The sequence below is a fragment of the Anopheles merus genome, chromosome 3R (assembly GCF_017562075.2).
Source record: "Anopheles merus strain MAF chromosome 3R, AmerM5.1, whole genome shotgun sequence".
NCBI classification, from domain to species: domain Eukaryota; kingdom Metazoa; phylum Arthropoda; class Insecta; order Diptera; family Culicidae; genus Anopheles; species Anopheles merus.
The window spans coordinates 1,464,812-1,484,411 of record NC_054084.1 but is presented as its reverse complement, the minus strand read 5'-3'; the positions used below and the strand labels follow the sequence as shown (position 1 = coordinate 1,484,411).

Below are 19,600 nucleotides of genomic sequence, written 5' to 3'. Positions count from 1 at the left end.
ACGCAGTGTTGGATTTTATTGTCACATCTTCGATTTTGATTTTGACTGACGCCCTGCGCAAAGTGGCGAAAGTGCGGACAGGGAAGTGCGGAAACCGTACGCGCTTGACTTCGAAATGACAGATCGATTGGGCGACATACAGGACACATATATTCGGATGGCAGGCGGTTCCCTTGGGACGGTAAGGGAGTACCGTCCATGGGTGCACGTTTGCACGATTGAGAAGTTAAATCATGAAGTGATCGTCTGGTAAAGAAGTCGATCTTTTGGCCGATCTCGTCTGATCGGACGTATTCGCGCCCGGAATGATGAAAAGGAAGCTAAGACGGGACAGAGCCGTTGGAAGCTTCTTGTGGCGAAGGTGTATCTGATAATTTATGATGTGCATCGGCGGTCGGGAAAGGCAAACAAGTATAATTAGAAACGACAGTTAACGGTTCGGTAGTAAGGCTTGTAAAGGGCCCTGTTCTCCTTTAATGGAGTGGTCATTCAGACGGACGACAAGTCATTGTGTTTTTGCTTAGATTTCGAAGATGTTATTAATGGTCTCTCAGGCAGGCAGTAATAAAATGAAGATACATCTAGAAAGAATTATGAGGATAGTGGCAATGAGTGACCACATCATGCTGGAAGTCACACAGATTACAGAAGAACAGAAAATTTATTAAGTACATTAACAACGGTGGAAGTTAATACTAGCTTAGGTTTGAAGGCCTCGCACAAGCAAACATGACGTGTTTTGTAAGGACAACTGATTGTTCATAAACATGGCACTCGCGCAGCAATCGATTAAATCTACAAATTAACGTTTATGCATGCAATCAATACAATTGGCGAACGAACCTACCATTGGATATGGCCTAGCCTTTTTTTAACTAAAAATTATCCTCACCTTTTGCTTACAATCTAGCGAGCTATTGCACAACCCCAGCTCAACGATTAAAATCTTTTAATAACAGAAACAATGCGTCGATAAAATCGATAACATGCAGAAACACTCGCTAACAGGTAACAATCACACCTTTCTCTTTATGGCCGAATAATAAATTATTAATTATGACGGTTAAAATTGTTTCACATAAAGCTATGATAATTGCTAAAAGCCTCGACGGCATCGGGCACACGGGAGCTTGACTTGCGCACTTTTCTTGCTGTGTGTTTTTCACGAATGTAAATTCGTTCATGTTGTTTCGCGGCTCATTTGCTGCTCACTCCTGCCGTTACCGATAAGGGGACATTGTGTGTTTGGTTTACTTGGCTAATCTTGGCTCTCCGGCACTGTTGCTCGCTTTTGACCAGAAAAGCGATCCGGAATCAAGATTGTTCCATTGTACAAAGGGTTATGCATTACAATGTTTTGTTGTGGTACAATGTCGCACTCCTTCGGACTTCGTAACATCCCTCCAGTTTCTTCTCCAATAGTCACAAATACTAGAAATTGTACGAGTTTTGGTGAGCTTTCTTTGGTGCTTGCACCGCTCCCGATCTGAGTAATGAATCAGGTTCGCTTAATTGGCCCCACTGTCTCTTTTCTCCCTAGGCGATGAATAAATTTAACGTTACGATCAATTTAAACTTAAATACTATCGAGTCCTTCACACAGGGCCTGAAAGGTACTTTATGATACTTAAGCGTAATAGGGCTGATGCAGCATCGTTGGATTACCTCGTTGATGCTATACTATCGTTTCCACGAACAATTCAACTTCCAGTGAAATATATCCCTTTCGGAAAATCGATCTCCTTGAAAATCCTTCCAATGGCAAACAGGATTATGATCCTTGCCGGGCTGGGATGAAGCTTGACCGAAAGGGAAAGCAGTCGATCAATCTCCAAGAAAAGGATATCGCCCGCGTTTGTAAGGGTCTCGCGCGAGTGCCTAACCGTCACCGACAGCTTGTGGTCGACTCAATCGACTGCCTGTCAGGATGAAAGGGACATGATCGCTACTTATCTTGATCAAAAGAAAACGACGATAGTTTCTCCGACAGCATTGCGAGTGGCGTATCCAGGGGCGGTAGATTGTTGATTGTTTTCAGCTCCGGAATAGGAATGTTAAGCTGTAACGAAGAAGGGGTACTTGACTGAAGAAAGGCAATAGGAAAAAACGTGTTAGTTGACACTATTAGAGGTCATTATTACATACCATCTTGCTGGCATCTGAGCGCATGGAAATGTTGTCCAGGTTTTGTAGAGAATCACTCCAGACAGGATCCAGCCAGAATGGAAGATTCTTTGGAATGAAACGACAACAGTTAGCAAGGAGGGAGATTACATATTGAGGTGAATATTGTTACCATTTCTGTCGGAGTATCGGGTTTTGGTGGCTCCCAGTACGCGGAAACCACATCCATCATAGATTTGCGGGATAGCGACAAATCGGTTAAATGTTCACCCTTCTTCTTCCAATTATCTTGACATTGCACTCGAGGATTATGCATAGCCAATTGCTCTGTTAGTCCTTTCGTAGTAGGCATTTTAAGCGACTGGAACACATTTGTCTGCTGATCTTGTGGAAAGGCTGATGGAAACTTGTTACTATTGCTATTCGTGCCCATTAGCCCCTGAATACCATAACCGTTCGGTAGCGGGTGGATGTTTTCCTTATCAAATTGAGTGCCAAATTCGTTGGAATGCTGTCCCATCAATGGTCCGTGTGCCATTGTGGAAAGCATTGATGGATTATTTCCATTGCCGTAGTTATTGTGCTGAAGCGTGTTCTGTTGCATGCGATTGTTTGCGTAGTAAGAATTCGGTGGTCCTTGCTGCTGTTGGTTGTATTGTATCGAATGTTGCTGTATAGCTTGCAACGGTTGTGGAGCAGGTGGTTGTTGCAGAGCTTTAAACAAAGGATTTGCATAATCATTGCCCCCTGAATGGCGCTGCTGCTGGTACTGTGTGTTGGCCATGTTACGGAATGGTACCGGATCTTTAGGATAACAACCTCCAGAAGGTATGGGAGCAGCTGGATAGCGAGTATCATTTGCTACATTTTTGTTATTTTGTGCTAGGTTAGCCTGTGATGCATACATCATGAAAGAGCTTTCTTCTAATGTATTCAATGTTTTAGATACTGTGTGAACGGATCGATAGTTATAGTTACCCAAGTTTAATAGTTACCAATAAAAAAGCGCATACTTACAAATACAGTCACGATTTAATTCAATATCACTTTTTTCACCGATGAAAGTAGTATTGCTAGCCACAAACACGTCCGAAAAAGCGTTCAGTACAGACACCAGATTGGGAAATCCTTTGGGAAAAGAGACAAGTACAGAACAAAGATCGAAAAGTAAAATCCGGGCGTTCTTTTAGAGAAGATCATATTGCTCACCAAATTCAAAGCACGTTCCTAACGACACATTCATGGCCAGTTTTAGATCGTACACGCTGATAGACGGTCGTTGTTTGACCACTTGCACCATTCGCATGACAAAATCCATCAACGCCGTCAGTGACACCGTTTGCAAGCCCTTATCCATTTCAATCTTTCGTATCGCAGAGCAGTCCCAACAAATGAAAGAATTAAATTACATTAATCGATGCGTTGGCTCGTCGCATACACAAACATCATCATCGTAATTTGCACACGTCAGCTGAATGCAAATCGCGACTGCGACCTTCAACTTACCGTCAGCGCATGTTTCATATTGCAAATATTCTTTTCGTTCAGGAACTCCTTGAATCGTAAATGATAGCTACGCACCAACTCCGAGAGGGAAATGCGATCTTTGCGTGTCTCCGCCAGCACCATACAAACGGCGTACGTTCGCATGCGAAAGGCAGGATCTTCGAGATGCGATACTACCATGTACTCACCGCCAGACTCAAATACTTCGGTGTACGGTAGAGCTTTCATCGCGTCGTACATATTGCTGAATCCTAGGCAGCCCGGTTGAAGCTGATAGCCGTATTGACTCTTGTGAATGTTCAGAATAGCCGACAGCCGCACGACAGTGCACGGTTTACCAGTGCATGTCTTGATGATCTCCTGGACCTGCTCCGCGAAGATACGTAGCGCAACCTGATAGTTGAGATAAATCTTACGATCCTCATCGTTGGTTTGCTCCATCTAAGAAATAGACATAAATAAGAACTTAGCTAATGCCACCACCTAATGCTATGCCAACACACCTCAACAATTCCGCTTATTGATTCAAGCAGATCCGCTAGCTTCAGCAGTCCATAATCGCTCAGACGACACTGATACCCAAAATGATAGTGGTACGATCGAACAAACTTCTTAAACAGTATCGAGAACTGAGGCGCTTTCCGGAACAGCTCCACCACTTCACCGGCAAATACACTTGTCTTGTCCAGCTCGGGTAGAGTCTGTTTACGTTTGACGATCGAAATCATCACATCGTTGTCGTTGTGTACCTTTGTCGTGATGGAATTGCTGTACACCAACCCATCCACAATGTCGTACAGATTGCACACACCGTAGTCGGTCACGTCGAAGGGCCGATTTTGAGCATGCATGAATACCATTGGCAGCTGGGACAGCAGTATCGACTTGTTGGCACGGTTGCGCAAGATCTTTAGCAGATCGTTCGTAAACCGGCGTATCTGTGTGCGATGGGTTAGGGTAATGTGACGGTTTTCACCATCTCCCATTACTTGCACGACTGGTGAGAGAGCCTCAAACAGTTCGATCAGTCTCGTGTATCCATAGTCCGCTACCCGGCATTGTTTGCCAAAGTGGTTATGATAGGCGGGAATGAAACGCGTAAACTTCATCGTGGATTTTGGTGACATCTTGATCAGCTCAACGACCTCGCGTGAGATCTGTTGAAGGAACTCGTTGGATGGACTTTTCGGCATGTAACGCAAATTGACGGACCAAGCATCTAAGGAACAAAATAGTTGCTGTAAATTAAAAAAAACACCCCAAACACGTAAAAACATTGCTTTCTAACTTACCATCGTTATCCTTGGTCGAGTTCTGTTCGTGATCCATCCAGGACAGTACTTTAATGCCAAAACTATTGTTCGCTATTTGTACTCCACGGATGCAACACAGCAAATGCTCCATCGGCACACCATTATCGTTGGGCACAATCTTTACCTGCAGCTCATGCTCGATGCAGTACAGAATACTTGCCACAGGTATGTCGTTCTTGTGAGACTTGAGCAGCGAATACACAAGCGACTGCAGCTGATTAATGGTCATCATAACGTTTGGCAACGGCTCGACCTCCTGTTCAGCCCAGCCCTTTTCCTTCTCCTGCTTAAAGTGATACATACAGTACGGGACACTGTGCTGCGACGTCTCCACGAGCGAACTGTTCTTCAGCGTATCGATCAACACCGGTTGGAGCGAGATGTGCTTCTCTTCGTTTTTATCGAGCGCTATCACGCACACATCCTGCATGCGGTACAGGTCGAGGACACTAATGGAAGACTTGAAGCGTGATTGAAACAGCTCACGGAAACGGTTGATAGGCAGGCTACAAAACGGGACATCCTTCAGCAAACCGGCCACCTGGCAGCGCAGGGCGGACGATTCCGCCGAAGTAGGATCCTTGATGTACGAAACCACCATACGCTTGTGGCCAATCTTCTTACGATGCAGATTGGCAACCACTTGTTTGGCACACTGTGGAAAAGACAACAGGAGGGCAAATTAACACCGCATCTAGTAGGCTGTACTTGCCAATGAACTTACCTGTGCCGTGGGTACTTTTACCTTTGCCAGCGAAGGACTTTCAATCGTCAGCGAAATAACGGGAGTGATGGGTTTCAGCTGACACATCAAGAACTGGTGCATCTTGTGCTCCTCGATGGACGAATCCAGATTGCTAATCTGAAGCACTACCATCTCCTTCTGATCGGACGGATCCACACTCGCACTCAGCAGTGCTGCAGACAGTGGCTGCGATGATGATGATGATGATGGTGGTTGTGGTGGTGGTGGTACTTGTGGCACCGGCGACACCGAGGAGCTGGATGTACTGGAGCAAGTTCCCAGGCCACCGCTCGTGTTAATCGTACTGCTGCTACCGGTGCTGACCATGCTGCCACTATCGTTCGAGTAGTTGCTCTGATGTGGGCTGCTGCACCCGCTCTGATTACTGCTGAAGAAGGTGGAGTTCTTACCGGAATCGGAATAGCTGCTACTGTTCAGCGACGAGTTCAACGACTTGTTAATGGGCACCGGCACCTGGCTGAAGCAGGTGCTAGCGGATTGAAACGCGGACGACAAATGTGACTGTGGTTGCTGGCTTTGTTGTGCTGGCGGTAGAAGCGGCTGCGGCAGGTTGCTTTGATTCGTAGCACCGCCGTAGTTGCTAAGGGTGTTGTTAGCGTTGACACCTCCTCCGTAGTTGCGGCTTGCGTACGGTGCATAGCGCTGCTTCTGCAGACTATTGCCGTACATTTGCGGTACAAATGGTGCAGATTGCTTGAAAAAAAAAAGAGAGAAAATGCTTTAAAAAAAAAAACAGGATGCTTCTGGCGGTTGAAAACGCACCTGATAATAATTAGAAAGCTTCGTATTGTAACCACCCTGCCCATTGTAGGATTGTCGCGTGTTGGGCATCTTGGTGTTTTCCGCAGCCAGGCTTACCACCAGATCGGGAAAGGATCGCATATCGTAGTACGCGTTGGCGGTACCGTTATTCATGGTCACAAATTACGAGTTGAGCACCACTGCAATGGAGGAAATGCATCGAAAGGACGCCATTTTGAAAGCCTTCAACGAGAAACCAGCCAACCTTACCTTTAGCAAGATGACACAAAATTGTTACAATAGTAGCTTTCTTCTCTTAAAAAAAAAAAACGGCAATAAATAACTTTACCCTACGCCTCTTTTGTACGAAAGCAACACAAACGCACGCACAACACAACCTACTTTCACACGTACGCCCAGAAGTCTCGGAAGACTTGCACTAACACGCAACAACGATACTAAACTAAACCTTCAACTTATTTGGTTCCTGCACACAGACGTCCAAACCAAAGGACGCACGATACGCTAACGGTAAATGGTTAAAATCAAAGGCTTAACCTATCTAACTACGAACGAAATTACAATGGTCGCACTGGAAGGGTTAAAAGCACACAACCGTACGGGACTCTGCGCGTAGTACGGGGACGCTGTAACACAATTGCACAACAATCACTATCGAACAGGCGCCTCGGCGGTCGGACAAAGGAGACACACGTGACAATGGGAATGTTGCGAAGAAAACAGGTGGATACGAGTTGATGAACGGCAGCTTAAGTTAGGTGATACAGAATTAAAATAGGAAAGGAAACGGGCCTAAAAATACGGGCCACTATGCTAGCAAGCTGGGTTGCTCCCGTGAGTGCCGACGAAGCAATGTCCTGGCTGTGGCTCGGGAAGTGGCAATTGTCTCCCGGCAGCAGCTTGATCAGGTGATCGCTCACCTACAAGCGATAGTGTGCAGGTGCGTTAGTAAGCAGTGTGTGTGTTGGTGTTAAGCTTTAGTACAAGCAGTCGTTACAGCGTGTGCTATTTGAATACGTTTAAGCACGCCTAGATTTTGGGAGAGAAATACGCATCAGGTCATGTGACATAGGGTTAGCAATTTCTTATTTTTTGACCGAAATAGCTGACCCAAATATTGCCGATGAGCATTCAAGTGACTGACAATGCCTCATCATCTACAACGCGACTTGAAGAGGGCTGGCAAAGAATATCCACAGCATAGAGTCCACAGCAAGGTCGCACGGGGAACGTGCAATAAAGTTGTCAAAACGATCACCTTAACAGGCTCAATGTTTACACCTTTGCTTGTCAGCATAACATTGTTCTCTCTTGATATTATTTTACCGCGCAAGAAACAACACTCCCCGCCGTCACAATGATGCGGCCAGCGCTGGGAATGATGCTGCTCACTTCCTACAAGAGCGGGCACAGCATTAGCTATCGTTCATCCCCAATTGTTCATCAGGGTTCATTAGGGGCGGCGATAATCTCAGTCGGAACTATCGACAATTTAACGCCACATATAATACGCGCCTTCACGCCTTTGATCTCTGAAGACGGTGCGCACCGCATCATGCACCCAACGGTTTTCTTATCGCCGGACGATCGATCGCGGAGGTCAGAGGTACGGTACGCGTTTTCCGGCATTACACTGCCTCCAAGGTGGTCAGCAACGGCAAACAGAAAAGCGATTGAGGAAGAGCGAGCAAACGATACAATGCCGGCAAAAGAGCCCTTAAGGTGACTTACGGTTTTTGGGGGCTTTCGGGGCGCTTATCGGCTCTCGTTTATCTATTGCTATTGCCGTTTCTGCTTCAACGCGGCGGGTGCGGTGTGCGGTTGCTCGGATCAATGTGTGGTGGAATTAATCGAAATCTATTGGTGCTCACTGAGATCTTAATCGATTTCGTTGGCGGCGGCGGCGGCGGCGGTCCGAGAAAACAGTGCGCTGATGAAGCTGTATGGATTGGTATGGTACGTGCAGTGAGCGAGAGAACGAGGAAGATGTCCGCACACGGCGTTCACACATTACCAATATTTGTTTCCCATGCAACCGGGGTTTTTGGTGGCTCGGAGGGTGTTCAAATGAAAAAAAGCCGCCAACCATATACCACCCGGCTGCTGATCGAGTGATATGCTGAATATCTAATTGAAGCAATGGGTTTGCGTTTGAAGTGGCCAACAAATGAAGACATTGAAGCACTTTTCCCTTGATTGCTAATATTCAAACCAAAACATACAGTATTTTTATCGACTATTTAAGTACTTTCTATAGCACTTAAGCCTACTTGCCGCTTCGATACCAAAGATTTCGTCGTTTTCGCGATTCAAACCGGACGCCGGCAACCCTTTCCGCTCGAGCCAGCACCAACGCATCCTTTCGATGGTCATAAATTTTACGCTTCGCTAAACAACAAAGCAACAACAAGGGGCATCCTTGTTTCACCACCCCAAAGCAAAAGTGCCATTCCACTGACTGAATTGACCCCTAAAAACGCTGGCACGCGTTTGAACTGGTAAAAGGGTGGTTCTGGTCTGCTGGCTTTTGGGCCAAGCAGGGGTGGAAATGGTGGTCACCATGAAGGGCTTCCAGGGCTGGATCCCTTCTTCTGTGTAAAGAGATCAATTTGGATCGTGTTTATCGTGCAATTCGATCTGGGTAATTTCGGTCCAGTGCGGCGTCCCGCAGGAAACTACCCGTTGTTGTGTTCTAACCTTTCCGATCAGTCTGCTAGCCTCCGCTTGTTTAAAAATGTTGATATTTATTATAGAAAGCTCCAATAATAGAGCACACAGTTTCTTGCATATGACACTGCGTTCCTTGCACAGCGGCTGAATTATCGAGAACAATTTCCCTCTCCGTCCCACTCCCCCGGCCGAAGTAATCCGACAGCAGAATTATTGGATTGTAAGATGTCGGGCTAAAAATAGCTAATCCTTTTCGCGGTTTTCCTCCCGCATTGGAAGGATCATTTATGCCGCACACTTTCCTTCCCACAAACCCACACGGAAAATGATTGTGTCGACTTTTCCGCCCTGTAGTCTTGCGTCTTTGGCAGCAGTTTGCTAGTGGGAAGGAAAGGGGGTAAAAGTCGTTCAATTATTCATGAATTTCGATTTCGGACGACTTTGCAGCTGCTGATCGTCAAACTGATGCTGCTGGTGCTGGTGCTGCTGCTGTGAAGTTGTGTAGGTGGGATACATTCCTCTGTTGTCGTCGGGGCTAGAAAATCACACTTGACAGCAATTCCAAACAGTTCAAGTGATCGGTTTTCTTTCGCATTTGGCCGCTTGTTTGCTTCATCCTTTGGTTGGTGGAAGGTAAAACCGTTTGGTTGTAATCGGATTGGAATTCAATTTGCATCCGTCGGTTGGTTGGTCGGGCGGTCGCAGTTCGACACTGGCAGGGAATTGCATTTTCGATGCTTAAAGTAGTTGGTTTTGTTCGTATTAGTCAGTGGAATTAAATAAGCGTCTTTCTAGGGTTCGTTTTCTTTGGAGCAAAAGTCAATTAAACATGTTTTCTAATAGTAATTCACACACAGGAAGCATTACTTCGTAATGTTATGTGGTTAAATTATGTAAAATACATAAACTTCATTTTTCCAACGAAATATATGTCGTACATATGTATGCATATTGCTCCAAAGCCAACGCATCTTCTTATAAGTAACTGTACGTTAGGTGCATCGAACCATAGCCACACTGACTGACGCGTTCAAGTCGAGTCATGAATATTCAATTGTCCAAATATTCGTACCACCAAGCACAATACGCCACCGAAAGCAGCTGCCATCTTTGCCTCCTCCTCCAAAGGACGCCTTCCCGCCCGACGCCCAACGAGTCCTGTTTCTTCCCAAATCTTAAGATCCGTGCTTTTGAACACATCGCTCCGCTTTAAAGCAGCCCCTAATGGTCCCTACAACACGGACTCACCGATGCGCAAACGGGCACCCCAGCGCAGTAAGGATGGCTTCCGACATTCCGGCCTCATCCCATCCCTCTGCTCCCTGGTAAGGATCGCGATCGTTATGGTTGATGGTGCACTATGCTTCCACCGCTTGCAGTGGAGCGAATACACGCGCGAGGGTGCTCTAATTATGACCCTAACGCATCCCTCCCTCCTGCTTGTGCAGTAAAAGACGCGCAAAGGACAACAGTTGGTCAGCACAGCACGCCCCGGAGAGATCGATCGGTCGGCTCGGTGATCGTGATCCCTTGGAAATTAACAAACGCGAGGGTGAAAACAGGACGAGACAAGTCAGTTAGACACAACAGAAAAAAAAAACGGTAACAAACCAACCGTCTGCATCAACTGGCACGTGTGTGTGCTGGCGAGGATTCGGCGAGGACCGTCTGTTTGATATGGTTCATTACCTGTCATCAATCCCAACCGGAATCGACCCCCTTCAGGACACACGGGACGCATAGCCGTTCTTGCACGAGCTGGAGCGGGTTGATTGTATTGATTGATTGTAAAACTGTCGTCGATAATTGAATTTGCTGTCATAAAAATTGAAAATTTATGAGCCCGCCCGACCCCGTTGGCGAGACCCAGTTGGTCGCGATGGGTGTGACGCACTGGCACATTCCGTCACTGGGTTCGATTCCTTCGTACGAGGACTTCCATTTCGCCACCCTTTACGATCAACGAATTACCGTATCGAATGTAAACAAGCTAATAACACTCGTAATAATATGGCTAATCCGTGGACGTGGAGGTGAAATCAATTGGACGTGGTCGTCGGCGTCAGTGGTGATGATGATGAGTAGTCAGGACGACCTTTTGTTGAGTACAGGACCGTAAAGTGGTTCAACAAGGGATTTTTATGTGGCGTATCCCGATGTCAGCAGGTCACCGATATCGATAAGCTCTCTCTCTCTCTCCCTCTCTCTCTGTGTTTGAGGCTGGAGGCTTGATGAAGGTAAAAATCTGTCCAGTCATTTGGGGTTAATCAACGGGAACCAAAAAAAAAAAACGCCTAATGAAACAATATCAGAATTCGGAGACCTTTTATTGGAAAACGATGATGCGCAGTTTGGAGGAATTGGATATGAAATGAAGCATTTATATCTTTTCGATTGAGAGTTTACATTACTTGCAACGAATATAAAGCGTTCTTTCTTTCTTCTCCCCAAAACAAAGGATGCAAAACCCTAAAAAATAGTTAAATGAAAGTTGTAATGCTTTATTTTTGCAATTCAAACATCCATTAAAGTGCAAACAACTCAACGAAGATCCTTGAACGTAAAGGAATTTATTCCACTGCACGGACGTTAGTTCTTTTGTCCGCAGCTCGGCATCATTCCAGTGAACAGTAAAAACAGAAGAACTTTTTTTTCACCTTTCCTGCGTCCTGCGTCCCCACACTTTGGAAAGCTCTTGCGAGGTAGCAGTTAACACCTACTGTCTAACGGCACGACTCTCCAAACTATTCTCGCCGCTCAACTCACCGTCTGCGTCGTCCTTTTTTTCCTCTGCGTCGTCCTCCGCACGCGCGCGCTCGCACGCACCACACCGTGTCCACGCGTAAGACACTCTAGCGTAATTTAAGTTTACGCGTTCTTGTGTTGTTGTTTTTTCTTCTTCGCTATCCTCTTTATTCCTTAGACTCCCCCTTGGCGATGGAAGACAGAGACAGAGAAAGAGAGAGGGAAAGAAAACTCAAGACAGATGTTTCACGGTGCACGGTGAATCCTTACAAGCGGCTGTGATGTTTTACCTTTCACAGCCCCACACCGTTTGCTGGCGAAAGATAAACACAGAAGGTGTGCGAACTGACCAAACTGGACGCCAGGGCAGCACGCGATGCTTCTTCTAGCTGCTTTTTTTCTGTGTTCACCCTACGCCCAGGACCAACAATTCTGACTTCCGTCCGTAATGAACGCTGAACTTTAGAGACCTTGTTAACCTTTGAAATACATTCCTTCGCTATCATTGCGTACTTGGGAGCAGTAATGTTTATCTATTTATTATTCGATTTCCATCTGTTCATTGTTCATTCACATTTATTTAATTTCGTTTGCTCTGGATGGATTCCGCAACATCCTTATTGACGTTCACCATCTAGCACAGCAAGCTCGTCTGTTCATCCAACACATTAAGGCCTCAAGTCACAATACACATACAAAGAGCTACTGTGTCGTTGCTTAGCAATTTTTGTCTCATTTTAATGCGCCTTTCCCTTTCTTTCCCTATGATTTCTTCCATCATTTCTTGTCAATATCCGAGCTCGAGGGCGGAAATCAATGCGAAAAAAGGCCTCCATTTGGATGATCCAAGCACCGTTCAATCCGTAGCGAACCTATCAGCAAGCTATTGTTGTCGTGACCTTTTCTCCCCTGCAACCCAAGCGGTCCACGTCAGGCGCCCCATCCATCATCAACGCGCTCCATCGAATGAATCGATCAGCGGGCAGGCGGCGGAAAATAGAAAAGACAAACGCCGGACACGAGCGACAGCAACGCGCTAATGCGATTATCTGTTGAATGTGTCCCGCCCGGGAAGACGGGAAAGTTTGCTACTCCCACGATGACACCGTAACTTTACTCACCGCCAAAGACGCCCGGTTCGCGGCGCATAAGTTAATGGGCGGGATATTAAAATTGTGCGATGTGCGAGTGCCGGTGGGCGGAAAATGCGGCCGTGCGGAACACATCCCAGCATAGATTTGCTGCGCACGACGTTACGGTTCATTAATGAGCGAATGAGCTAAACCAATTACGACGGCAAAGGGAGCAGGGCCAATGCTTTGCGAAATTGCGAAAGTGTGCCAATGTGTCGATAATAATCCGTTTATGAAAATGGTCAGGAGCGGGCACGCGGCCGGAATGCTAATTTCCGTCACAAACAGGGTCGAATTAGTTTGTTTTTTTTTTTCGATTAAATGCTCTACTTACTAAACAGTAAACCTGAACGCTTAACAGTAGCAGTTAATTTATCCTTCGATTTTGAGGTTCATTTGCTCAAAGGTTCATTCGGTCGATCAAAACATTGATCTTGCTTCCGGTATTTTTCATTCGATTGAACTTACATTTAGCTCGTATTCCAACACAAACGAGAGCACTCCTCGTTTGAACTTGAGCGTTCATAATTATCTAGTTTTTATGACCCTATTTCTGATCCCTTTTCCCCCTATTCATCCATCCTCATGCACGCTTTGGCACGTGCTGCGAGGGGGAATCATCCCTCTATCGCTGCTCCGCTCTGTATCCTTTTCTTTCCGGAAGGAATTGATCGTGCGTGCCATCTCCCTTCCCATTCACCCTGTGGTTACATTGAACATGTGTGTGTCCGTAGAACGCCCTCTCTCTCTCTCTGACTGTCCCCTTATGTTACAAAGGGACATTAACTTTATACTGCAGGATCGATCCCCTTTCCGTGTTTTGTTGGATCAGGGAAGCGTGGCACGATCCTGAGGGCTTCCCCATTTCGCTCGCCGTGGATCGGGTCAACAACATACCGACGCAGTTCACTCCCGTCCATCGTTCTGTGCAGATCAAGCGCTTCACAAAAGCGGAAGAAAGTGTGTGTGTGTGTGTGTGAGTGCCTTAAGCCAACAAAAAATGGAACACTACACAATGATGGGCATCGACAGGATAACGACGTACGGGCATATCGCTGACAGTAGTGCTGCTGCTGCTGCTGTTAGTGCCGCTGCCGGTGTCACTTACTTATCACACTACCCAACGCCCGACACTTCCCTCTGCCGGAGCAGCTACAGTGCGTCCTCCCCGGGCACAAGTCCATCGGTGTCCGGGCCCGATCTGAGCCACACCAACTTCGGCCTCTCCTTTGCGGACGTAATGTTCGACGGGGAATCGTTCGTACAGATAGACTCCTCCGATCTGCACATCTTTGGATCCGGCCCAGCGCAAACGCTCGGTGGAACGATTGATCCTTGTCCGGCGCAAAGTCACCCCAGCTCACCCTACCCACCGGAAGAGTCGCGGAACGGACGAGCAGCTGAGACGAAGACGTGCACTGCCAGCTTCATATCGACCCCGGTGGGCCGCACTACCGACCACCGTCGGCTGTACAAGGCGCGCAAATCTATCTCGGCCGGTAAGAAGGATTGCACACCACCGAGTCCGACTGTGCTGAAGAAGCGACGGCTAGCGGCGAACGCACGGGAACGCAAGCGCATGAACAGTCTGAACGTTGCGTTCGATCGGTTGCGCGAGATCGTCCCGTCGCTTGGGCCGGATCACAAGCTGTCCAAGTTTGAGACGCTTCAGATGGCACAGACGTACATTAATGCGCTCAGTGATCTGTTGGAGCGCGGTGCCGATGCAACGACCTACAGTCTGTTCGATAGTCTTGATTCGAGGGTCGCGTCGAACGATAGCAACAACAACAGTAGCGGCGTAAATGGGCAGCAGTTGCACGGGAGAGACGATGACTCGCTGGACGATCGATTCTTGGACATGGGATACGATGTGATGTGAATGAGGGGAGGTAACTGAAGCGTGCTGGGGGCACAACGAAAGTATAAATCAGTGATATTAGGAAGCTTCAACCAGTTTGTGGCCCGCCGTTTGCAGTACGGTACGAGTTGGCAGTGCTCTAGTCCTAAGCGAAGTTTGTTTTGTCACTACTCTCCCGAGTGGATTTGACCGATATTATAGCGTTGTATTTAAGACACAGCTGTGTGAATGTATATTAGTGGCATACAAATAAAGAAGAATGTAAAATGGAATGATTTATCTAAACTATCTCAATAGCTTAACGGAGGTGATCTATTTCCACCAGAAATTTCGCACCCGAAAACACGATTCCCCACTTTTGCCAATTTAATTTACTCCCTTCACTGACCGGTACTGATCGCAACATTTTACCGATATGAGTCCCTCCTCGTCCCTTTGCTTCCCCAAAACTTCAGTAAATTTAATCGAAAAAACGGCACCAGTTCCCACTGGAGCGGCAACATTCAATCAGCACCGTATCCGGAAGATAAGTAACAAAACTCGCACCTCACGATCCCGATACCGCCCGATCGATCGATTGCAGCAGCGAATTCCAGGCACGTCCACACACACACACACGCACGCACACACTCGACAGTGCCGGATATTGATTCTGACGTATTTGTTTGACGTATCTAGTGCTGGGTATTGAGTTTTAAAGCTTCGTACAGCAGCCCCAATAACCGCGGCATGAGAACGCGCTCGCCCGGCACTCATCATTGCCTGCAGGGGCAATTTGCTATTGACCCTGGTACGATATGCCGTGTCCCATAAAGTCCGTCCGTCCGTGTCCGAGTTCCCATGCAGTTTCGGAAGTACATGCACTGGAGAGTTAAGGGATGGGGTGGCGCTTGGTCCCGGAAGTTTTGTAGTTCCGCTGTGATCATGTGCCGTTCGTCCCCGAAGGGAGTTGCGCTGCGTCATCATGATGCCGATGGAAAGGGGCAGAGTGGGATGGGAGGGTTTTTTTTGTTTTAGGAAGGAAATGCGAGGAATTTCAATAACACTTCCACGGTGCAGAAGAGTTGAGCTTGAGTGTTTGAACTGAGCCGCCAATCGCCACCGTCGAGTGGAGGTAAGACTGAGCAACGATTTTCCACTCTCTGACCGTTAAACCGTTTGTTCGTGGAATGTAACGAATGTGGGAAAACAGGGGGAGAGTTGGGGAAGCGGACGGAGTGCTTGGTATTTGACAAGCCCTGAAGTATTTGAAAAGGATTAAGGTTAAGGTGCAGGTGCCAGGAGATGGGTCGGTATTTTCAGATGGCTATTTAAGATAGGTTCAGAAACTGTGCTCTATTGCTCGAGATGTTACAGATTTTGCGTGTAAATCTTAAAGCACCAACCTCCCTTTTTAAAGCACTCTCAGCTAAAATATCAAACATTGCAGGAATCGTTCACGCAAACAAAGCTCTTCCGTATGAGGATGCTCTTCTTCCACGCGATTTATGATGCTGATTCACGCGTTGCGCCCAATCGGATTGGGCTGTTGTTATGTCAGATTACGAGTGCTATTTCAACGTTTTCTGTGCCAGCTTCCGTGCTTGACTTTGCGTGAATCAATATTTTCCTATCGGCTTTTCCGCGAGCAGCTTTTCGCCGTGCAAACATCGCTTGGGCATTGCAGCTTCTTTTGCGGCACTGGCGCGCGGGGGAAAAAAAGAAGAAGAAGAATCGAGATCTGTCTCCCTGCTTCATACAAGCAGCTCGAACAGGCAACTTATTTGCAATTTGTTTGTGCTGCTCTTGAGCGAACGGCGAACAAGGAGTCTCCGGTCCATGTGCCATAGTTCGATTGGAAACCAGCTTGGCTTAAAAGTCAGCGCGTCTTCCCTCAAATTCCCCTTTACCTCTTACCCCTTCCCCATAGTGTGTGGTTGTGTGTGCTCCATTGTGTTCCAACCCCGGGGTGGGAACTACGAAAATCACGACACGACACGCATTCTTGTAAAGATATCTGCGCAAACACATCGAGACACGTGTTGTGTGACAAGCTTTCGTCAAAAAACCAACGCCTACTAACGGTGCGGTACCTTTGCATTGCCCTCGAGCAATGCAAGGATGATGTACATGCAGGAAAAGCAAACCCTGTGCGCACAGCAGTAGTAGTAGTAGTAGTCAATGGCACTAGATTACATATCAATTTCATTCGCCCCGGCTGTTTGACAGCGAGCGGGAACGTGTTATCTATCGCGTAGACGTCTTGCGTTGACGTCACACGTCCGTTGAGCGCTGCTACTACAGCCACTATAATGTAATATTCTACCTCCGACAACACTCCCCGTTGGCGGTTGTTTATTTTTAGGTACCGGCATATGTCGCACATATTAAGAAGAACGTTTCTTTCCCTCCATTAAGCGCTGATCAAATCTCCTTCTCGGTATGTGATGTTAACGCCAAACGCGTCGCGCGTTCGAGTGATGCGTTGTGCGGCGGGTGGGGCAGGATTTTAAGTTATATTTTTAGTGCTTTTCAGCTCACACGGTTTGTTCCATTCTAAACGAAAATTAAATTCCCAAAGCACCCGAAAGGCCACCGAACTGTATCGATATCTAAAAACACAAACGGCTCAAAAATTCCCATCCAGCAACGCGAATACATAAAAAAAAAGGCATTCGCAAATATTTCACCACAATTTCCATTTTCATCACAAAGAGGTGAATGCATATTTTAGAAAACAGGATGCTGCCCCAACAATAGCTAATTGCACTTAATTTGCGCTCCCGTTGCTGTACCATTTGTTCTGCACCAAACAGCAACGGGGATGGGCGAAAAAATTGCATCGTTATTCAAATCGCACGCGTGTGTGTGTGTGTTGCAATCGTCTATTGTGTTAGAGCTAGCGTTTTCGGGCGAAATTATCCTTCGCCAAAACCGCATCGTGCATTTGTTTCTTTCCTTTGCTCCGCTCTTTTTCAAGTTGTCCTTTTAACAAAAGAGCATAAATTAAACGTACGTACTCGCAACAATAGCTTACCAATTTCCGACCGGGATCATTCTGGGCGAGCTGTATTTTCTTTCGCAGGAAACAGGGCCAATGTACTCCAAAGGGGAGGTGTTATGCAACATTTGTCGCTTTTTTGTTTGTCCCAACAGCTTGACTTATGATGTGGGGGGGGGGGGCTGAGAAAGGTGGTTTGATCCTGTTTCATCTGACGTCAATTAAATCAAATGCCAACATTTCCGCTTTTGAAGCATGTAAGTTCATCAAGATGAGCAAAGAAAGCTCCCTTTTTTTCAATATATGTAATAAGCAAATGTTATTGCTGCGGTTGCCAACCTCAAGCATATGTTTCGCAACCGTGTGTTTGGGGGAAAGCATCGCTTTATTGGCTTCCTGGAAATGGGTACGGAAGCAAAAAGTATGCAATACTCTCGCAACACGTCGTAATTGGCGTATTGCGATACATTTGGAATGGAATATTACATCATTTTAACGTAAAGAGATTGGTTGGATTATATTAAAAAGCGATACTTCTAAGCGATCTACTGCGTGACACACGCTACATGACGATCAAACCCATGTGATGAGGAGCAAACACATTAATGGAAAAGATTCTTGGAACTTTACAGTCGGTATTTCGCAAAACGTAACATTTCCCATATCTCTATCGCCCACAATGTCTGTGTGTATTCTGATGCTACCATGAAGTGAAATTTGATTCTCTCAATCAATTGGCCCGTAGCGGGAAAGGCGAATATTGACGCGCCTTGAAGCGTTGCGCCTTGGTAAACAACACCGAGCGAGAAGCGACACCGATGGCCTGCTCTTTCCTGCAAAACCGCCACCACCACCATCGATTGGTCGATTGGTAGCTCACGTTTGGGAAGAAAATGGAGGAAAAACAACACGTTACAGTGACTTGTTTTTGCGCCGATATCGGAAGGCAGTCAATAATCGGGTGAGTGATTGATAAATAACGTTTCACGAATCGCACCCCATCAAGTGTCAATTTGTGGCATGACGAGTACGAGCTTTTCCGAAATTAGCTAACTTTATTTTCCTATGAATGAGTTGATTTGCATTTCAATAGAAATGACGTGGAAACAATACGATTGAAGCTCTGGGAATCGTTAGCGCTACGAACGCACCGCGTCCTTTCCGTATACGCCTAAATGTATGCAATCCGCTCACAATCATCGTTCGTCCGCTGGCTGCGTACGTTCCGATGCAAGAGAGCACGTGCTTTGATAGACCTTTTTGCTTTACTGAATGGGTTTCCAAGTTTAGCTATTGTTTTACCACGTACAATCATTTAAAGTACTTCATATTCAAAATGAACAGAAATTTAAGTGTGATATTATTCAAATCCCATTTTACTGCAGTGTTTTCTTAAGCTTCACAGCAGATGACAATGCACCCGTGGATGGATGTTTCCTTGAAATCGCTTCCAGATGCTCTCGAAAGCTGCTTATCGTACAAGATCATGCTGCTGGAAGTGGACCAACTTTTGTCTTTATATCGCTCATTCCGGCAAACTCTTCCGCTCGAGATCCATTTCGCACGCCTTGAGAGTGGTGCTTTATGGCATTAAAACCAAAGTTTTACTCTAGACTAACTTCTTGCAGCGCGGATGCCGGTATAAGAAAGGACGAGCAGCACCACTTAGCGGTAATAGAAATTCACGCTTTATTAACATTCACGTTGATTGAGTGAAATAATCGCAAGACGTACTTCTTT

General features: G+C 46.5%; 2 protein-coding genes across 2 annotated transcripts; one reads left to right on the top strand and one right to left on the bottom strand.

Annotated features, from left to right (window-relative positions):
- Positions 1 to 642: 642 nt before the first annotated feature.
- Positions 643 to 6,801, bottom strand: LOC121597627 (meiosis regulator and mRNA stability factor 1). The gene is made up of 12 exons (XM_041923517.1): positions 6,721 to 6,801; positions 6,472 to 6,650; positions 5,668 to 6,402; positions 4,923 to 5,598; positions 4,134 to 4,849; positions 3,631 to 4,071; positions 3,334 to 3,487; positions 3,142 to 3,252; positions 2,297 to 3,072; positions 2,146 to 2,232; positions 1,666 to 2,059; positions 643 to 1,536 (listed from the first exon to the last, which is right to left on the bottom strand). Exons 2-11 carry the CDS (start codon positions 6,622 to 6,624, stop codon positions 1,946 to 1,948), a joined length of 3,963 nt encoding a protein of 1,320 aa, XP_041779451.1. The 5' UTR covers positions 6,625 to 6,650; positions 6,721 to 6,801; the 3' UTR covers positions 643 to 1,536; positions 1,666 to 1,945.
- A 7,182-nt stretch (positions 6,802 to 13,983) lies between these two features.
- LOC121596923 (basic helix-loop-helix neural transcription factor TAP-like) lies at positions 13,984 to 15,093 on the top strand. Its single transcript, XM_041922316.1, has one exon. The coding sequence runs from the start codon at positions 14,020 to 14,022 to the stop codon at positions 14,899 to 14,901; it is 882 nt and encodes a 293-aa protein (XP_041778250.1). The 5' UTR covers positions 13,984 to 14,019; the 3' UTR covers positions 14,902 to 15,093.
- The last annotated feature ends 4,507 nt before the right edge of the window (positions 15,094 to 19,600 follow it).

Excerpts from the sequence above, each read along its gene's own strand:
- LOC121597627 (XM_041923517.1), bottom strand. The coding sequence starts at position 6,624 with ATGAATAACGGTACCGCCAACGCGTACTACGATATGCGATCCTTTCCC. Across the intron at positions 4,072-4,133 it reads CAATAAGCGGAATTGTTGAG|ATGGAGCAAACCAACGATGA; the intron begins GTGTGTTGGCAT and ends TCTATTTCTTAG. Across the intron at positions 3,488-3,630 it reads ATATGAAACATGCGCTGACG|ATTGAAATGGATAAGGGCTT; the intron begins GTAAGTTGAAGG and ends GCGATACGAAAG.
- LOC121596923 (XM_041922316.1), top strand. The coding sequence starts at position 14,020 with ATGGAACACTACACAATGATGGGCATCGACAGGATAACGACGTACGGG.